This window comes from Triticum aestivum, chromosome 4B (assembly GCF_018294505.1).
Source record: "Triticum aestivum cultivar Chinese Spring chromosome 4B, IWGSC CS RefSeq v2.1, whole genome shotgun sequence".
NCBI classification, from domain to species: Eukaryota; Viridiplantae; Streptophyta; class Magnoliopsida; order Poales; family Poaceae; genus Triticum; species Triticum aestivum.
Window position 1 is genome coordinate 599,825,553 of NC_057804.1, and position 18,943 is coordinate 599,844,495.

At 46.8% G+C, this 18,943-nt stretch overlaps 1 protein-coding gene across 1 annotated transcript; it reads left to right on the forward strand.

Moving 5' to 3' along the window:
* The first annotated feature begins 600 nt into the window (after nt 1-600).
* Nucleotides 601-2,687, forward strand: LOC123089344 (uncharacterized). The gene is made up of 2 exons (XM_044511049.1): nt 601-950; nt 1,206-2,687. Exons 1-2 carry the CDS (start codon nt 642-644, stop codon nt 1,293-1,295), a joined length of 399 nt encoding a protein of 132 aa, XP_044366984.1. The 5' UTR covers nt 601-641; the 3' UTR covers nt 1,296-2,687.
* Nucleotides 2,688-18,943: the final 16,256 nt, after the last annotated feature.

Below are 18,943 nucleotides of genomic sequence, written 5' to 3' on the forward strand. Positions count from 1 at the left end.
AAGAATGGCTCGAGCACAAGACAAAGCTACTACGAGTTTCCATTAACAAGAGAAGCGTCTGACTTACAACTCGACTCTGGAAGACAAGGTTCCCTCGAAGCTCCTCTTCTCTTGTCGATCTGAGCCTTTCAGGATTGCTCATATCTAGCATCCCAATCTAAACTTTTTTTTTCTCGAATACGCACGAGTGTGCGTACTATATTATAAAGAAGGGATCGGGGTAAAGAGCTCGTCCATGTTAGTGTTACAGAAGGGATCCAAATCTAAACCTTGTAAGGTATCTTGGAGTAGATGATTCTTTTGGGTTTTTTACTCGTACATCATCCCTTGAGTTTATTCAAAGTTAGGGTGAATGATAGTACATGTGCTCCCATTAAGAACAGTAAAACTGAACTTAATCCCTGCCCTCTCAGTAATTAGGCGTTTCTGGCCGTTGGATTTCGTTACCGGGACATTTTCACTGTTGGATCTTCGTTTAGTTGTACCTCAGTCGCGAAGTGGGCTAGATGTCAGCCAGGGCAGCTGCTCCCGTAGCTTTTTCTGACCCCTCTGGTTAATTGGGCTGCATCGGGCCCGTTTTCCCTGCTCAGGCCAAACGCAACGAACAAATCTCAGCGAGTATCGCTCCATCTACAGAGGGGATGGCGGCGCCCGATGCGGCCGTCGCGGCTTCGATGCGAGCGGCTCGGGCGGCCAACGGCCGGATCCAGGCGAGGCGCCAGTGGATCCAGGCCATGCGCATCGCGCTCGAGGGTACCCAGTACCACTCGATTGAGAGGATTCAGGAGCCATGGATCGAGGGTATCCAATGCAGGATGCGGGGTGCGTGTCGCGAGTCGATCTACAGAATCCAGCATTTGGTGGCCGGTCCATTCAACCGGTTGGCACGGTATGCGAGCGATAATGGAGGTCGTTGCTCGCGGCTGGCCGGAGTTGGCCACGCCTCGCAGGTAAGATCGCGGACGGCGGACGAAAGGAGGTTGTAGCGGCTGTAGCGGACCATGTGCGGCGATGACGGATCAACCGGGGTCCTCGTGATAGGTTCCCGCGCCAGGGTCTTAGTCATCTCGCTAGTGGTGGTAGGGCAGTCCTCAGTCGTCCGGGCAGGGAAGTACCGCTTCGTGATGCAGGCCAACCTCAATCTGGTTGCCTAATTCTCCATCTTGCTTTTTTCATGACTAATTTCTATGTTTCCTGACGTCCAGGGAGTCGAAGCCCTAGCATGCACTCCAGCAGCACGATGGCGGCCTCCTGCACCATCTCACCATTCGTTGTTATGGGAGGCGATGCGATGAGCTTCTCCTAGCAGCTTGAAGGTGAAGCCAGGGAGGAAGGGAAGGTCGTGTGTCATGCTCGATCTTGACATCTTGTATCGACAGTTGTGGCCAGCAGTGGGGAGCCTACTGAAATCAACTTGTGCGGTCCGATCCCCTCTCTACTTATTTAAACAATGTTCAAATGATACACAATATGCTTAGTTATTTGTTGTGCAAAAATAATTCCTGTAATATTTCCCTGCAAGAAAAAGGTCCGTAACATACATATTTAGATGGTGAAGCTTCCATTGGTGCTCCATGAGCTGATCGCGGACATGCGGGGCAACGGCAGCCATGGCGCGCGGCGGCTGGCCTTGCTCAAGCAAACTCTCTTCCCAATTAAGTTTTTGTGTCCCGTGTTTCTTTGAGCTATCTAGAGACTTTGATTTCCTTAACAGTGTGGTTCACGTGTTTGATGCAATGCACAAGAGGAACCATTGTGCTCAACGGTCTTTATTTTCTATGTGTGAATAGCCGAGGAGTACATCATGTACTCACTACAGTATATGCCATTAAGCTTCATAGTCCATTGCTGTACTCCGTTTCAAAAAAAAATAGTCCATTGCTGTAACGGATGTTCATATCAACTTACCATACAGTTTATGTTTCAGGTACAAAGTGTGTTGGCTCAAGAGCCACCAGAGTTATTCGCTTCTTAATATTTGGACAGTTGCATTCCGCAATATATGAGACATGCATTTGAATTAAGAGATGGAGGATCTGATTATACCTTGCAAAAGGTGCTCCGTTAGGGGGAACTGCTAATTTTGATAATAAAATAGGTGCCATCAGATCAGTGTATTGTTAGCCAGAAAATCCTTGAGCTTATAATTTCTAGATATTTACGGATTCAGAACTTAAGAGTGGGTGGCACCAATGATACACCTGTTCATTGCGGTGTTCAACTTCACTACTAATTAGGACAAAGAGCTAGGTGATGATACCCATTGATGTTGAATGCTCGAGGTAAGTGTATTATTACCCTGCATTTTCGCTTGGTCATGTGGGTTATAGTCAACTATGAAGTTGTGCACAGTTCACTTATAACATATATGACCAAGCAAATAACATAAATGTTGTTGGGCTGCAAGCATCCTCCTTGTGCTGCGATGATGCATCATGCATTATGATTTTATAATATTCCTTTTACACCAATCTTCTGAAGTTAAACATGAATGCAGATATGGAGTATTTCTATGAGAGTTGTACAACGGCAAGCATTTTTTAGGTGGTTTAGGAACTTGTGTCAGAAGTTTCCTTTGTGGCGTTCAAGTTATAAAGTAAAATACCATTTGGTGGCTCGCCTTTTTTTCACTTCTTGTATTAACCTAATTATGTCTCCTAATTTTTGTGAAATAACATTATCACTAATATCCCTGCTAATTTTATAAGGTCACATAAATATAATATTTTAGTTGGACAGATTATGCAAAGTACATGATAATAAAACAGACCCATACTGATCTAATTGAGATTATGCACTGAAGGTTCTATCCTAAAATAGCGAAGGTTAATTTAAGATTTCTCAAGATGGCTAAGAATGACCTTCCTAGCTACTGTGAAGTAATGTGATGATCCCTTTGATTACTTCTCTCTCTCTCTCTCTCTCTCTCTCTCTCTCTCTCTCTCTCTCTCTCTCTCTCTCTCTCTCTTGAACTTACACAATTGGAAAAACCAACCTATTTTCTCAAATTTCGAAAGCATCGAGCTTTTTTCTTTCTTTCTTTGTGTATACTTCTCTTATAGTTCTTATAATAAGCACTTGTTGTTAATATGCATTTCATAATTAGATGCTTTTTGGTTGATAGTTTTATTAATAAACTTTTAAAACAAAGGGGTTTTAGTTGCTCAATATAATGGTTTGCAACGGTTTGGTGCTCAGTATAATTGTCTGGTATTAAATAAATAAAATAACATTACTTTCATCAATTTACCATCCTTTTAAAACACATATTTATCATCAATTCTGAAATAGGTCAAATCAGTTAATGAGCGAGGACCAAAGTTTACAAAATGATTTGATAAACTGCCAATGAGATGTCAATGCGGTAAAATCAAGAACAAGTGTGGCTTACGATGGGCAAGAACAATGAGCAGCCATAAATTTCAAATACGGAAAACCAAGATCAAACAAGTTAATGTGTGTGTTTTTGATTTCAATGCCAAGGGAGATATTTTAAGGCTGATTTATAATGTTTTAGAGCTGTCATTTTACTGTACAATATGATGTTTTCAGAATCAGATTTTAGAGATCGGTCTTACAACTACAGTACACAGATTACACTTCATGCTCCCTTTTGCTAATCCAAAATATTAAGTTCATTGTCCTTAAATTCGAAGAAACTTATTCCATATTTAACATCAATATTCCATGCCATCGTATATTTATCAAATTTCCTACCATTATATTGAAAAAGAGACGGGCGCGGCAACGCGCGCCATCGATGATCTAGTAAGGTTTTTATAGGCTAGAGGTACTTGATGAATGACCACCCTTGATGTGCTAGATATCGATGAAACGAGTACACTCTTATTTGTTGGTACACAACCAAACATTATGATACATTTTAAAATAAGAAGGAAAAAAAATAAAATTTATGTATACTATGAACAGGACAAACTTTACAAAAAAAATGTAGGGTCAATCTCAAACAAGCAACGAACTGTACTTGTATAACTGCATTCTACGCCTTGTGCTACCCATCAATGCGCCGGTGCCGACGCCGACGCCGACGGGTCGGGGAACCTGCAAACCTCGGCCACCGCCGACACATCCACCGGCCCGCGGCTCAGCCACCCTGTCAATATCCCAACCGGACTGTCCCTGTTCTGCGTCACGGCCACCGGGGCGCCGGTGCGGCCGCCACCCGCGCTCGCGGTCACCACGCTCCACTGGACGCTTTCCTCGCTGGGCTCGTGCGGGCAGTCGTCGATCATTAGGCTCTTGATCTCGAACAGGTCCGAGCTCGACTCGCTCCCGCCGTCGTCGTCGCCGCCGCCTCTGCCGCAGCTGACTTTCACCGGAGCTGGAAGAGTGAAGCTTCCTCTCCTACAGCTCGCGCTCGTGTACTCGCCCTGCTTCTCTTCCCTCCCTACGGCTGCCACTCCTGATGCCCCGAGATTCAAATTTGGCGGGAGGCCAGCAACCACGCCACGGTGGCCGTCTCCGGTTAGCCCGAGGCCAGCCTTCTCCCTCCGCAGGTCTTTGTACCACTCGATATTGCTCGCCGTCGCCGATGCCGCCAGCTTGCTCGATCCGGCGGTCGCGCCGTCTACGCGCACGGCCCGCTTCCCGGAGCACAGACGCAGGAGCACGCCTACCTGGAGGCAGCACTTCATGCAGCGGTATCGCGGGCGGCGGCGCGCATCCCGTAGGAGAACGGTCTGGCTGTTGGCGCTGCCCACCGAGCCGGCGCTCGCCGACGACGTGCGCTTCCACGCCGGCTCGCTCACCGGCACAGCTGGCCTCGCCCCCGCGGCCACAGCCTCCACGCGCGTGGGCGTGGCGGGGCCCTCCTGGTGGTGGCCATCCATTGCGCCCTTGAAGTAACGCTCAGCCGAGAACACGTCGAGCTCGCCGTCAGCGCAAGTGCCCTGCCGGCTCGGGGTGCTCTTCGGCGGCAATGACACCCTTGCCGCTGCCGGGCGGCTGTCCACGGCCTCCCCAGTGAGGTCGACGTAGGCGAGCGACGGCGAGGTGCTGTTCCGGCGCCGCCCGAACAGCTCCCGCTGCTCATAGCTGACTTTCAGATCACCATTTCTTGTGTGCTCCATGCTGTATCAAGTCTGCATATGTCACATGCACACAGAAGATGGTGTGAAATAGCCACAGTTATATAGACAGCCCGAACATATTGGAACACATTTTCACAAACTTTTGTTGTACAAAGATCAAAATGAGCTGGTCAATAGACCAAAAAGAAGTTTGCTGCTAATCCGTCTCTGTGAAGCTACTGTGGGGAAACAGAGAGGAGTTAATGAGGCTGTGAACTGGTCGAAAACAGAATGGTTGGAGCACTGACGGCCATATGTTTTCGCAACGTTTCTTGGGAATTCTAGACTCGGAGCAAGCAATCTGATCATGGTGGTTGTTGGTGCCTCGACATCCACAAGTCACAGGAACTCCTGGAATTCTGATAGAACTCTTGTTAACGTTAACACTTCCCTTGAAACTGTTTTGCAGTGCGAAGCTGACAGTGACATGCGTAACATGCCTAATTCAGGGGAGGCAGTTTCTCTTAGATTTTAATAGCCCTTGGCCCGCTAAAATTCTAGGGCCTGGTCCAATAAAATTATTAGATATCTAAGACCTATTTAACTTATATAATTGTTCTAAAAACTTCTAGCTCAAATTGCAGGGATTGGCAAGTTTACCTTGAACTTGTTTGTACTTAGCAAATAATTCACAAGCAAAAGAACAAGATAGCACTTGCGGAACAGTAACTTGCAAATAATCCTACTCCTCGATGATGGAGGTTCGAACCACAAAGTTCTTCTTTTTTTGCGGGTGGAACCACAAAGTTTTCGGCCACGTCTCCCACAAAAACCTCAGCAAGTCCATGCCCACCTATTTCATCATGGCTTATGGACCACAAATGTGAAACTTCGTTTAGGATAGATCTTCACGAAGAAGGTGACATCCGAGCCTTGATTCCTTCACAATTTGGTCACTAGATTTTCTCAACTGGATCCTCACTGCCTAGGAGGCACACGCTCCAAGAGTAACAAACAAAGCAAAATCACTTGGATGAACTCAAAAAATCTTCAATGAGAGCACTCTTGAAGACACCATATGATCTCCCTCTACCTCTCTTTGACAAAGGATATGATTTGAAGCAAATGGGATGTCACCTAGGAGTAGGGAACAAGAAAGGAAGGAGGCAGGGTTGCGTACAACCAAGGAAGAAATCTTGGAATCACCCAAAGCGTATTTTGTTTTCTCTTCTTGCCTAGGAGCTCTCTTGACTTGGTGAGGACAGTTGAAATGCGATTTCTCTCTCTTAAGGGTTGTTTTCACAAATGGGTATGGGTGTCTATTAAGAGCTCATCAGGAACTGACTACTAATTAGAAAAAGTAACTAGCCTGGAAGCTCCACATAAACTTTCTCTAAAATACAGGGACGCGATCAAAATTTGAACGACCATGAAGGAAACACGCGTTTCTGAAAAGCTCGTAGTACCCTCGGTGGTACCAAACTGCCCATTAATCCTCTCAAGAATTAGTTCTCAGAACTACCAAGAAAAGGAAATGGAGGTATGGGACAAAAAATAGATCCATTCTGATAAGATAGAACATGCTCGGAGGTAGCAGGGAAAACTGGCGTCTCGGAAGTACCGCGCGGGGGGAGGGGGGTGATGTCTACTACGCAACCTTCTTCTTGTAGACGTTGTTGGGCCTCCAAGTGCAGAGATTTGTAGGACAGTAGCAAATTTTCCGCAAGTGAATGACCTAAGGTTTATCCATCAGTGGGAGGTGTAGGATGAAGATGGTCTCTCTCAAACAACCCTGCAACAAAATAATAAAGAGTCTCTTGTGTCCCCAACACAACCAATACAATGGTATATTGTATAGGTGCACTAGTTCGGCGAAGATATGATGATAGAAGTGCAATATGGATGGTAGATATAGGTTTTTATAATCTGAAAATAAAAAACAGCAAGGTAGCAAGTAACAAAAATGGGCAAAAACAGTATTACAATGCTTCGAAACAAGGCCTAGGGTTCATACTTTCACTAGTGCAAGTTCTCTCAACAATGATAACATAATTAGATCATATAACAATCCCTCAACATGCAACAAAGAGTCATTCCAAAGTCACTAATAGTGGAGAACAAGCGAAGAGATTATTGTAGGGTACGAAACCACCTCAAAGTTATTCTTTCCGGTCAATCCATTGAGCTATTCCTGTAAGTGTCACAAACAACCCTATAGTTTGTAGTAAAATAACACCTTAAGACACACATCAACCAAAACCCTAATGTCACCTAGATACTCCAATGTCACCTCAAGTATCTGCGGGTTTGATTATACGATATGCATCACATAATCTCAGATTCATCTATTCAAACCAACACAAAGAACTTCAAAGAGTGCCCCAAAATTTCTACCGGAGAGTCAAGACGAAAACGTGTGCCGACCCCTATGCATAAGTTCACAAGGTCACTGAACCCACAAGTGGATCACCAAAACATACATCAAGTGGATTACGTGAATATCCCACTATCACCACAGATAAGCACATGCAAGACATACATCAAGTGTTCTCAAATCCTTAAAGACTTAATCCGATAAGATAACTACAAAGGGAAAACTTAATCCATTACAAGAAGGTAGAGGGGGAAAACATCATATGATCCAGCTATAATAGCAAAGCTCGCGATACATCAAGATCGTGTCATATCAAGAACACGAGAGAGAGAGAGAGAGAGAGAGAGAGAGAGAGAGAGAGAGAGATCAAACACATAGCTACTGATACATAGCCTCAGCCCCGAGGATGAACCACTCATTCCTTGTCTTGGAGAGCGCCGGCATAATGACGATGGCCACCGATGATGGATCCCCCCTCCGGCAGGGTGCCGGAACAGGGCCGCGGTTGGTTTTTGGTGGCTACAGAGGCTTGCGGCGGCGGAATTCCCGATCTAGATTTTTTTTCGGGGGTTTCTGTATTTATAGGAATTTTTGGCGTCGGTTTCACGTCAGGGGGGGGGGTGAGTCAGCCACGAGGTAGGGGGACGCGCCCTCCACCCTCGTGGTTGACTCAGGACTCTTCTGGCCCAACTCTTTTGCTTTGGGGGCTTCTTCTGGTCCATAAAAAATTACCGTAAATTTTCAGCTCGTTTGTACTCCCTTTGATATTCCTTTTCTGTAAAACTCAATAACAAAAAGAACAGAAATTGGCACTGGGCTCTAGGTTAATAGGTTAGTCCTAAAACTTATATAAAATAGCATATAAATGCATATAAAACATCTAAGATGGATAATATAATAGCATGGAACAATAAAAAATTATAGATACGTTGAAGACGTATCGGGGGGAGGGGGGCAGAAAGAGTTGTTCGCGGTAAGTCCCAACTCGTATGTTCCGAAAAGATTACCTGCTGAGTACTGAACCTATACTAAGACTCTAGTGTAGAAGCAAACCAAAATGGCTCGAAAGTGTCGAATAAGAATGTTATACTCGAACGCGACGAAGTGAGCAGGGATAGTCTCAAATGAAAAAATGGTAGTACCAGAAAAGGATTTTGCTACTGTTCCGACGCTAAAGGAAAAAAAAGGTTTGCTCAACATGGCTAACTCAATTCGCATTGGCTCATAAGTACCGGGTGGATAACCTTGGAGTAGCAAGATGGAATGCTTGAGAATTTTGGTTGATGATCGCATCTTGGAGTTCAATTTTTTTTGCGTGTGTCCCTTTTGGCAGTACGGTTGTCCTTAGACTCAACGTGAATCTTGGATTCACCAAAAAAAAACCAAAAAATACATGCTAAGCTCTCGAAGTATACCTTCTAAAAATGCGAAGGTAAGAATCATCACTCATGTTTCATTCAAGACTAATTTTCCGAAATAACCCTCTCAATTGATTTGTCATTAATTACTATATAAACCCAATAGAGATATGTAAGAGATGCACTTTCACGTGAGCCCCCTGGTGGCCGGCGGCAACGGGGTCTGTTTCTCTCGCATGCGAACAATTTAAACTATTGAACTGTTTTGAAAATCACAAACAATTTATTAAGTCATGGACTTTTTTTAAATCTCAAACAATTTCAACTTGATGAATTTTTTCAAATTCACGAACAACTTTTCAAATACATGAACCTTTTTGAAACTCATGAACAATTTTCTAATTCAGGAACTTCTTTTCAACTACGTATTTTTTTCAATTTTGCAAACAATTTTTCAAATCCATGAAATTTTTTAATTCTTGTGTTTCTAAAATTTATGAATCTTCTATTAAAATCATGAACTTAAATCCACTAATTGTTTTTCAGTGTCATGATTTTTTTCAAAAAGTGCAGACTTTTATAGATCAGCGAACTTTTTTCTAGAAAAGTCAATGGTCAGAGGTCAATCAGTCAACCAAACGAGTGAGGCTCGCCGCATTGGTAGGCGGGTGAGCGCTAGTTTGTTAGCCAGCGCATAAGGGGCTGACTATGAGGGAATATCCTACTCGCCGCTCACTGCAGCAAACTGCCCCCGCTTCGCACACGGGCGAGCGCGGAGCGATGCTTTTTGGGCCGGCCCACTTACGAACTTCCCACTCCGGTTTTGTGAACCTTCTAGTAGGTTCCATGAACCTTTTTTTTATTGGTTTTTCAAGTTTCTTTTTTTCTTGTCTTTTTCAGAACATATTCGCAGTTTTACAAAATGTTTAGGATTTTCGTTTTTTCTCTCTCTTTTTTTCAAAAAATATCGAAATTTTTAAGTTTTGTTCGTGTTTCAAAAAAAAGGTCAGTTTTTGAAAAATGTTCTCAAAATTCGAAAATTGTTCTCTCTGCACAAAAAAATTCAAAACTTTCGAAATTTAGAAAACTTACCAGATTTCAACTTTTGGTTCACATATTCAAAAAATATTCGCCCTTCCAAATTTGTTCGGGATTTTTCAAAATTGTTCTCTGTTTTAAAATTTTGGTCTCAAGATTCAAAAAATGTTCATGTGTTACAAAATTATTCGTGCTGCCAAATTTGTTCGGGATTTTTCAAAATTGTTCTCTATTTTAAAATTTGTTCTCAAGATTCAAAAAATATTCGTGCTTTAAAAAATAGTTCGCGCTTCCAAATTTGTTCTCAAGATTCAAAAATCATTCGTGCTTTAAAAAAGTATTCTCAAATTCCAAAAATGTTCATGTTTTCGTAAAATGTTTGGGAAATTTTAAAAAAAATCGTTTTCATAGAATTTCTTCGCATTTTTTGAAAAAAAAACGTATGTTCAAAAAATTACTCAAATTTTGGAACAAAATGTTGGGATTTCGTCAAAACGTGTTTGCAATTTTAAATATGTTCAGAATTTAGGACTTTCAAAAACAAATCTGTTCAAAATGTCCACTACTTTATTTTCTGTTTTTTGAAATTTGAAAATAAATGTGAGTTGTTAAATTTTGTATCGTATTTTTGAAACAGTGCTCGTTTGTAAAAATAATTAACAATTTCGAAGGAAGGTTTGAAAAAAATTATAAAAGTTGTCCAGATTCTTCGTTGGTATTAGTTCTTATACTTGGACGCTTCACATTTTAGCACCAACAGTTGATAGGTTATCTGGTTAGCTCGTCTCCTACGCAACATGGAGGTCTAGAGTTCTGAACAAGGAAACAGCCACGCTCGCTGTATTGGGCTGGCCCAGTCGGGGCTTTCATGTGTGCGTCACATCGCTATTGGACGCAGAATGCGTCCAAAAGGAGTTCCCGACTATGAGCTATCTCAGCGATGTGGGCGGAACTTCCTTCCTTATGTGGAGCTGCAGGAAGCCCACGGAAACGGTCTTCCGTTTGGGCCGCTGCACAGGAAACTTCTTCGATTGAGCCCATGGAGTCCGCAGGCACGCACGTAATGGAGTTCATTTGTTTCTAAAAAAACATAATGGGGTTCATAGTTTCTCTCTCAAAAAGAAGAAGAATAAATGTAAGGGCATGTAAAATGGTTTGATAAGATAGGCTTATATTAAGTCTTGCATGTAATTTAGAGATGACAAGTAAATATATCTATAATGGGTTATCTCTTAGCCTTATTTTTAATAACTAGCTATCCCCAAAAATATGATGAGACATATCGTGCTAAGAGATCATCTTTTGTCTTCTCTTAAGGGTGTGAGTGTGTGCGCGTGTATATGAACGCTTGTGTTTATACTAATGCTCAAAAAAAAAGATAAGACAAGCCTTTCCTTACGAGTTTTTTTTCCTTCACCTTATTATTTATCCTACGTGACACTCATAAGATAGCACCATTATATATGCCCTAATAGAGTTCATGACCTAACCGTGCTGATGGGCATGCATAACCGCACCGGCCGACATGACAATGGCAAAAGATGATCACAAAGGCGGATCGATCACCATCAAATCATATCGCCGGGTGGGTTCCGTGCTCTTGCTAGCTTTGCCAACCATCATCGTGGCTTCTTCTTCTTCTTCCTGAGGCAGCGCACACAACATCATTGTCCTGCCTGTGACCCAGAAAAGGCAGCGTTGTTAGGACGTTCTTTGCTGATAAACAATGGACGGCAATCATGCCCGCTACGTGCCCTGCTTCTTTCTTTAATCGAGAGCCTTAGAAAATGCTGGTACTAGGAGTCTAGGAGACGGCGACGCGAAAAGTGGAAGAAGGAGGCTTGATCAGTTTACCTCGACAGTGAGCTTCAGGGCATCTCACGGCCGGCCCTGGGGCATGGACGACGGGGCGACGGCCCAGGGCCCAGGCAAGGAGGGGGGCACACGATGGAGTATATACATATACTATAGGCCAGCAAAAAGCAAGTAAAAAATTACAAAAAAATTAAAGAAAAGAAATAGGATGGGCTAGGTGGCCCAGATATAGCTAGCTAGCGATCGCTGATGGGATACGCGAAGGGGAAGCGGCGCCGTGACTCACGCTCGTTCCGACGTTTCCTTCGTAGGTTCGTCGCCCTCGCTTGCCCGTCGGCCTTCTCGCTTGCTCAGCGCCTTGTCCCTTGGCCCTTGTCGCATCGCCGGCTCGCCGTCGCCGCCACACAGCAGTCCGGCAGGCATGCGGCAGCCCGGTCATTCGGCATCCGGCACCGCGGCAATACGGCAATACCTACACAAGTAGTCAAGTACGCATCCGACTCGAAGTCAAAAGTACGCATCCATGTTCATGTCCATCCTCAAACCTTAATTTGACAATCTCAGTAGTTTATTTATTCTTTATTTAGTATGTACGTATTTTAATCCAATCTATCAATTTTTTGTCATTCTATGTAACATGTCTAGGGTTCCAATCATCCGATCTATAAATTCCTAATTCATTATATGCACTTTTGATCTTTTCGTCATGATTTTAGGACATTAGCCTGCCATGTTACCTAAGAAGAAGCAATTGTCGGGTGCTGAAAAAAAGGAGGAAAAAATTGTCAGTCTAATTTCATTCTTATTTGAGGTAATCAAGTCATGTTAGTTTCATTTTGCGATCTTTTTAGTATCATTGTTTTTTATGGAGTCGGTTCGAATTTGGTTATTATTGTGCTCGATGGAGTCATTTGAATTATTATAGTCATATCTTAAACTAAAGATGTGTGATTGAAAGTTACTTTCAATAAGATATATATATAACACACCCATACATATATATTGTCTTAGGACTTAGGACATAGGGGCCCCTGTCGTCGAGTTCGCCTAGGGCCTCCAGAAACACAGGGCCGGCCCTGGGCATCTCCAACGCCGATCCTCACCGCTCCCCTATTCATTTGGACTCGCGTCGTCTAAATTGCGAGTCATCCAATATGGTTTTTTATCGGTCCGCGGTACGGTTTGGCCATACTTTCTTTCGTAAATCGGAGACAAACGTGGGGGTTTTGCGGGAGTCCGGATCGCTCCCAAGCCCGCTTCTTACCGTCCTGGCCTACCAAAAATCCGTCACTCCTCTCGCACGCTTTCCGTCCGAATTGGTCAACGCCGGTACAGAGCGTCAATGTCCGCATTTATGCCCGGTCAGAGCGGACGCGACCGCTCACTGGCGCCGGCATTGAAGTGACACACTAGCCGAGAGAGCGCTGCCCGCGACGCTTCCGGGTGCGAGCGACTGCTATGCGTTCAAACGACACGACAACTGTCCGTCCGTTCGTCTCTGCCCACATTGATTGCACGCGGTTGTCAAGGCCTCTCCTCCGGCGCCACCCGTCCGTGCCTCTGCCGCCCGTCGTTGCTATATAAACCGCTGCCCCGGCCATACCAGTAGTCATCCGCCTCCGATCCCTCTCCGTACCACTCCCACCATGGATTCCTCCCCCGCCAAAGCTCTTTGGGACGGGTTTGACGCCGGACCAGGAGAAGGAGATGGCCGCCATTGCTGTTAGCTGGCTAGACGGCAGGCAGCCAGAGGACGACGGCGTCCCAATGGAGGACGCCGCCGCCGAGCCGGTGCTATCCTTCTCCTCCTCCGCGCCACCCTTCTCCTCCTCCGTGCCACCCTCGCCGGTGCACTACACCACATGACCATCGGTGAGGCCCGTGCCCATTACATGGACATGGTGCGGGAGGAGTAGTTTCGGAAGGTGCAGGCCGACGCGCCCTACAACCACCACCTCCAGGAGCATTTGCAGGCGGAGGAGCATCTCAACGCTGGCAGGGAGATCACGTCGGACGCGGGCATAGTGGAGCAAGCTGCGGTGCTCGAGTCCTACCACTATGCCCTCGAGATCTGCCTCACCTGCTGGCGGTACCGCCAATGAGTGGCGGATGTGGTGGCCGCCTACAAGGAGGGCAACAAGGTGGGCGAGGCGGTGTTCGGCGAGATCGACTAGGAGGAGGAGGACATCTCCTAGGCCGCGCCCCGCCGCCATGACCATGAAGTCGGCAAGCCCGCGGGCGCCGCTGGCAACGAGGGAGAGTAGTGAATGGTAGGTCACTGCCGCTCGGGTCCCAAGATGGCCATCGCTCCTTCCCTCCCCGTTGAAGCCAAGCTTGGTGGGCTGAACATCGTCGGCCAATTAGCCGCTTGGCAGTGACATAGAGGCGGTCAGCTTCGCTTCCTGTGGCTCCGGAGGTAGAGGTTACGAAGGCAAGGCTAGAGAGCGCGAAGTTTCAGTTCCCAAGGTTCATGGCCGAACACGGGAAACGGGCGCCAACGACCATTTATATTAGGTATTAATTATACCTCCAGAGCCGGACTAGCACCGCCTAGTTGATATAAATATAATGAAATACGTCATGTTTATATGAAATTCGTCCGTGTTTCATGATTTTCATTTGATTGGTTCAAACTATTATCAAAATGTATGCGACTACGGTTGGATGGCTGCCTCCCGTATCCGTATCCGCGGACTGTGAACCGGGAGGAAATTTATAGGTAGCCGTTGGAGATGCACTTAGAGCATCTATAGTCGGACTTGGCAAATCCTGCCCCCTATACGTCTACGGGTGCGCCCGGGCACGCCCGAGGAGTCATCCGAATACGCCCTCATATTTCGCTCCCGGCATCCACATATCTCAAATCTGAACTCTCAAAAATCCATGCAAATGCATGCACGTCGATCATACAAGCCAATGTCACACGTAAATAACAAATGTTGGTATCGACATAAATAGTGTTTACGTATAATTTATTTTAAGTGCACAACTCAATCATCAACTCTTTGGTTGAGAATATGCTCCACTTGCCGGTCGATTTCCTCTTGCATGCTCATGAGCATGATTATCCATTTCTTCATTCGAATCAAAGGAATCGAAGAACTTATCTTCGATCATTGACCAAGCTCCTCGGTCCATAGTCCTCATCCGACGCATCAGAATCCACCGTTTTCCCTAATGAAATCACAAAAAATCCGGTCAGACAATCTGTCGAACACATCAAGTGCAAGGCATAGCCAGAGAGTAGTCCGACGTACCGCAGTGGCGTCCGGGCTGGCGATGACGTCCCCGCGGTGAGGACTGGAGAGAGGACTGCTCTGCCAGAGCTGGCGGGGCAGAGGCTAGGAACGGCTGTGGAGCTGCGAGATGGACGACGCGGAGGAGGAAGAAGAGAGGAGATAGCAAATGGATCCATCATGTCTGAGAGTGGATTTGGTGCAATTTGCCATGGGGTAGCGCTGTCGGGTCCGACGCGGCGGGCGCGTCGGGACGCCCTGATGACCCACAAGTGTAGGGGATCTATCGTAGTCCTTTCGATAAGTAAGAGTGTCGAACCCAACAAGGAGCAGAAGGAAATGATAAGCGGTTTTCAGTAAGGTTTTCTCTGCAAGCACTGAAATTGTAAGTAATAGATAGTTTTGTGATAAGATAAATTGTAACGAGTAACAAGCAAAGTAAATAAGGTGCAACAAGATGGCCCAATCCTTTTTTAGCAAAGGATAAGCCTGGATAATTTCTTATAATGAGAAAAGCGCTCCCGAGGACACATGGGAATTATCGTCAAGCTAGTTTCATCATGTTCATATGATTCGCGTTCGGTACTTTGATAATTTGATATGTGGGTGGACCGGTGCTTGGGTACTGCCCTTACTTGGACAAGCATCCCACTTATGATTAACCCCTATTGCAAGCATCCGCAACTACAACAAAAGTATTAAGGTAAACCTAACAACAACATTAAACATATGGATCCAAATCAGCCCCTAACGAAGCAACACATAAACTAGGGTTTAAGCTTCTGTCATTTTAGCAACCCATCATCTACTTATTACTTCCCAATGCCTTCCTCTAGGCCCAATAATGGTGAAGTGTCATGTAGTCGACGTTCACATAACACCACTAGAGGAAAGACAACATACATCTCATCAAAATATCGAACGAATACCAAATTCACATGACTACTAATAGCAAGACTTCACCCATGTCCTCAGGAACAAACGTAACTACTCACAAAGCATATTCATGTTCATAATCAGAGGTCTAATAATATGCATTAAGGATCTGAACATATGATCTTCCACCAAGTAAACCAATAAGTATCAACTACAAGGAGTAATCAACACTACTAGCAACCCACATGTACCAATTTATTGTTTTGGATACAAGATTGGATACAAGAGATGAACTAGGGTTTGAGAGGAGATGGTGCTAGTGAAGATGTTGATGGAGATTGACCCTCTCCCGGTGGGAGGATCATTGGTGATGACGATGGTGATGATTTCCCCCTCCCGGAGGGAAGTATCCCCGGCAGAACAGCTCTGCCGGAGTTCTAGATTGGTTCCGCCAAGGCTCCACCTCGTGGCGGCGGAGTTTCGTCCCGTAAGCTTGCCCACGATTTTTTCCAAGGTAAAAGCCTTCATATAGCGGAAGATGGACACCGGGGGGCCACCAGGGGGCCCAGAAGACATGGGGCGCACCCCGTAGGGGTGGGCGCTGATGAAGTCATGTACCTAGGGTAGGGTCATGAACCTGACCAAGGTACCCTCCCCAAGGACATCTCTTAGAAGAAGCTGTCTTCCAGTCGACCAAGAGGGATTCCACTTGACGGACTAGAAGACACTCGACGAACCTGAAGGCACTCGACCATGAAGACTCACTCGACCATCAGGAGTTTAGGATCTATTCTGTATCCAAACGGTCTGTAATTAAGTAGTCTTAATGGTCATGATGGCACTTTATGTAGGGCATTACCAGTAACGCCAGACCTTAATGTATTTTAACCCTCTGCTACGTGGGCTGGCTGGGGTCTTGGCGTCCTCTATATAAGCCACCCCCTCCATTGGTAGAAGGGTTCGCACCCCTGTACCTCTCACACACATAATCCAGTCGACCGCCTCCGGGCTCCGAGACGTAGGGCTGTTACTTCCTCCGAGAAGGGCCTGAACTCGTAAAACACTTGTGTGTACAACTGCTCCATAGCTAGGATCTTGCCTCTCCATACCTACCCCCCATTCTACTGTCAGACTTAGAACCACGACAGTTGGCGCCCACCGTGGGGCAGGTGTCTTAGCGACTTGTTGGAGAAGTTGCAATCTTTTCAATTCCCATCATCATGGTTTCAGGTGGAGTTTTGGTTGAGGGCCGCGAGATCCGTCTCGGCGCGCTCACATTCGTCGCCGACGACTCTGCCTGGCTGCAGGAGGCTCCGCTCGACGTGGATGCGCTCCCGGTCCATGGAGCAACGCATTTTCGAGCATGCGTCCGTGACGTCCTTCTGCGGCAACCGTCGACTCAGTATCGGCCGGTTTTCGTGTCATCCTCCCTCCCAGCTTCCCGCCGGCGTAAGCGCTCCGGTCGGTCGAGGCTCCAGCGGTGGGTGAGGCACGCAGTGGCTCGCCAGTCGACCGCTGCCCAAGTCGCGGCAATCGAGCCCGACGAATCTCTCTACGGCATGTTCGACCTGTCGACTGGCTCCGCAGAGACTGCATCCGAATGCGACAACAGTGATCCAGCGGCGGAGATCCTGATGGTCAATGGGCCGCACATTCCTCCCGGCTTTCCTGGCGCCGAGGGAGGCAACGGCAGGGGCGATTCGTCGCACGACCATGAGGAGTACCGCCCCGAGCCCCTCGATTCGCAGCAGAGGGAAGAGCTTCGCCGCCGGAACATGGATGCACTCCATACTCCGATCGTTGGAGAAACCCCTAAGGCTCGCGCCTTAGAGGACGCGCGCTTGGCCAACCTGGCTGAGCGCACTCGATTGGAGAACCTTCAGCGGGCACTCGACGAGCGCGTGCGGCAACGGATTCCAGACTCCAGTCGACGCCAACTTTTCAAACCCCCGACTCAGGTATACCGCACTCCAATCCAGAATTTGGCAGCTGCAACACGTATAGCAGAGTCGATTCAGCCTTCCCAGTCAGAGGCTGGCAGAGGCTTGATGCAGATCAGGGATTTGCTCCGGGCAGCTGGAGATCAGAATTCGGCTGTGTCGCAGTCGCGGAACAGGATTCATAGCAGGTCCGTGGCAGCGAATACTGTCCAGTCAGCTCATAGCCCCAGATCGCCCCCGAGGCGTGAAGGGCATGGCGACCGACACGATCAGTACAGGAACTATGAGCAGGATGATCACCGAGTCGATCGCAACGATCGACGTCGAGTGCCCACTCCTCCCCGGAGGGGTGGATCATATATGCCTCGACAGCAGGATGACAGACGCCAGTACAGTGGCGGGCGAAGAATTCCAGTCGACCCCAGAGAACCAGGCTTTGATGCGAGATCCATCATCGTTCAAGGTCTGGTCGACCGGAACAGAGCCCACAGAGAGGGTAATGACAGAGATGTACCCACCAGCAGCCGAGTGCACGTCTCCGGACCAGAGTGTTTCAGCAGAGCCATCAGAGCCGCGGTGATTCCTCCCAACTTCAGGTTGGCGACTGGAGTCAGCAAGTTCAACGGTGAGTCCAAGCCCGATACTTGGCTTGAGGACTACCGAGTGGCTGTTCAGATCGGCGGTGGAAATGACGAGGTGGCCATGAAGCATCTGCCTCTCATGTTGGAAGGGTCAGCCAGGGCATGGCTGAATCAGTTGACACCCAGCAGCATCTACACGTGGGAGGACCTCTCCCGAGTGTTTGTCAGGACGTTCGAAGGAACGTGCAAGCGGCCGGCGGGACTGACAGAGCTGCAATCTTGTGTACAGAAGTCGAATGAGACTCTGAGGGATTACATCCAGAGATGGATCACACTGCATCACACAGTAGAAAATGTATCTGATCACCAGGCAGTTTGCGCCTTCAAGGAGGGCGTAAAGTACAGAGAGCTAAGTCTGAAATTCGGTCGAACCGGAGACATGTCTCTGAGTCGAATGATGGAAATAGCCACCAAATATGCCAATGGTGAGGAAGAGGATCGGCTCCGGAGCGGCAAGCACAAGTCAGTCGCCCAGGACACCGGAGGCGGAAATTCCAGTCGGAAGCAAAAGCGTAAAGCCGAGCCAGCCGCTCCTGGAGAAGCCTTGGCCCTGAACCAAGGAAAGTTCAAAGGGAAACCCAAGGGGCCTTGGAACCCCAAGAAAGTAAAGATAAAGAAGGAAATGACGTGTTGGA

Coding starts and splice junctions, on each gene's coding strand:
- LOC123089344 (XM_044511049.1), top strand. CDS start 642: ATGGCGGCGCCCGATGCGGCCGTCGCGGCTTCGATGCGAGCGGCTCGG. Junction 951..1,205: donor GAGTTGGCCACGCCTCGCAG/GTAAGATCGCGG, acceptor CCTGACGTCCAG/GGAGTCGAAGCCCTAGCATG.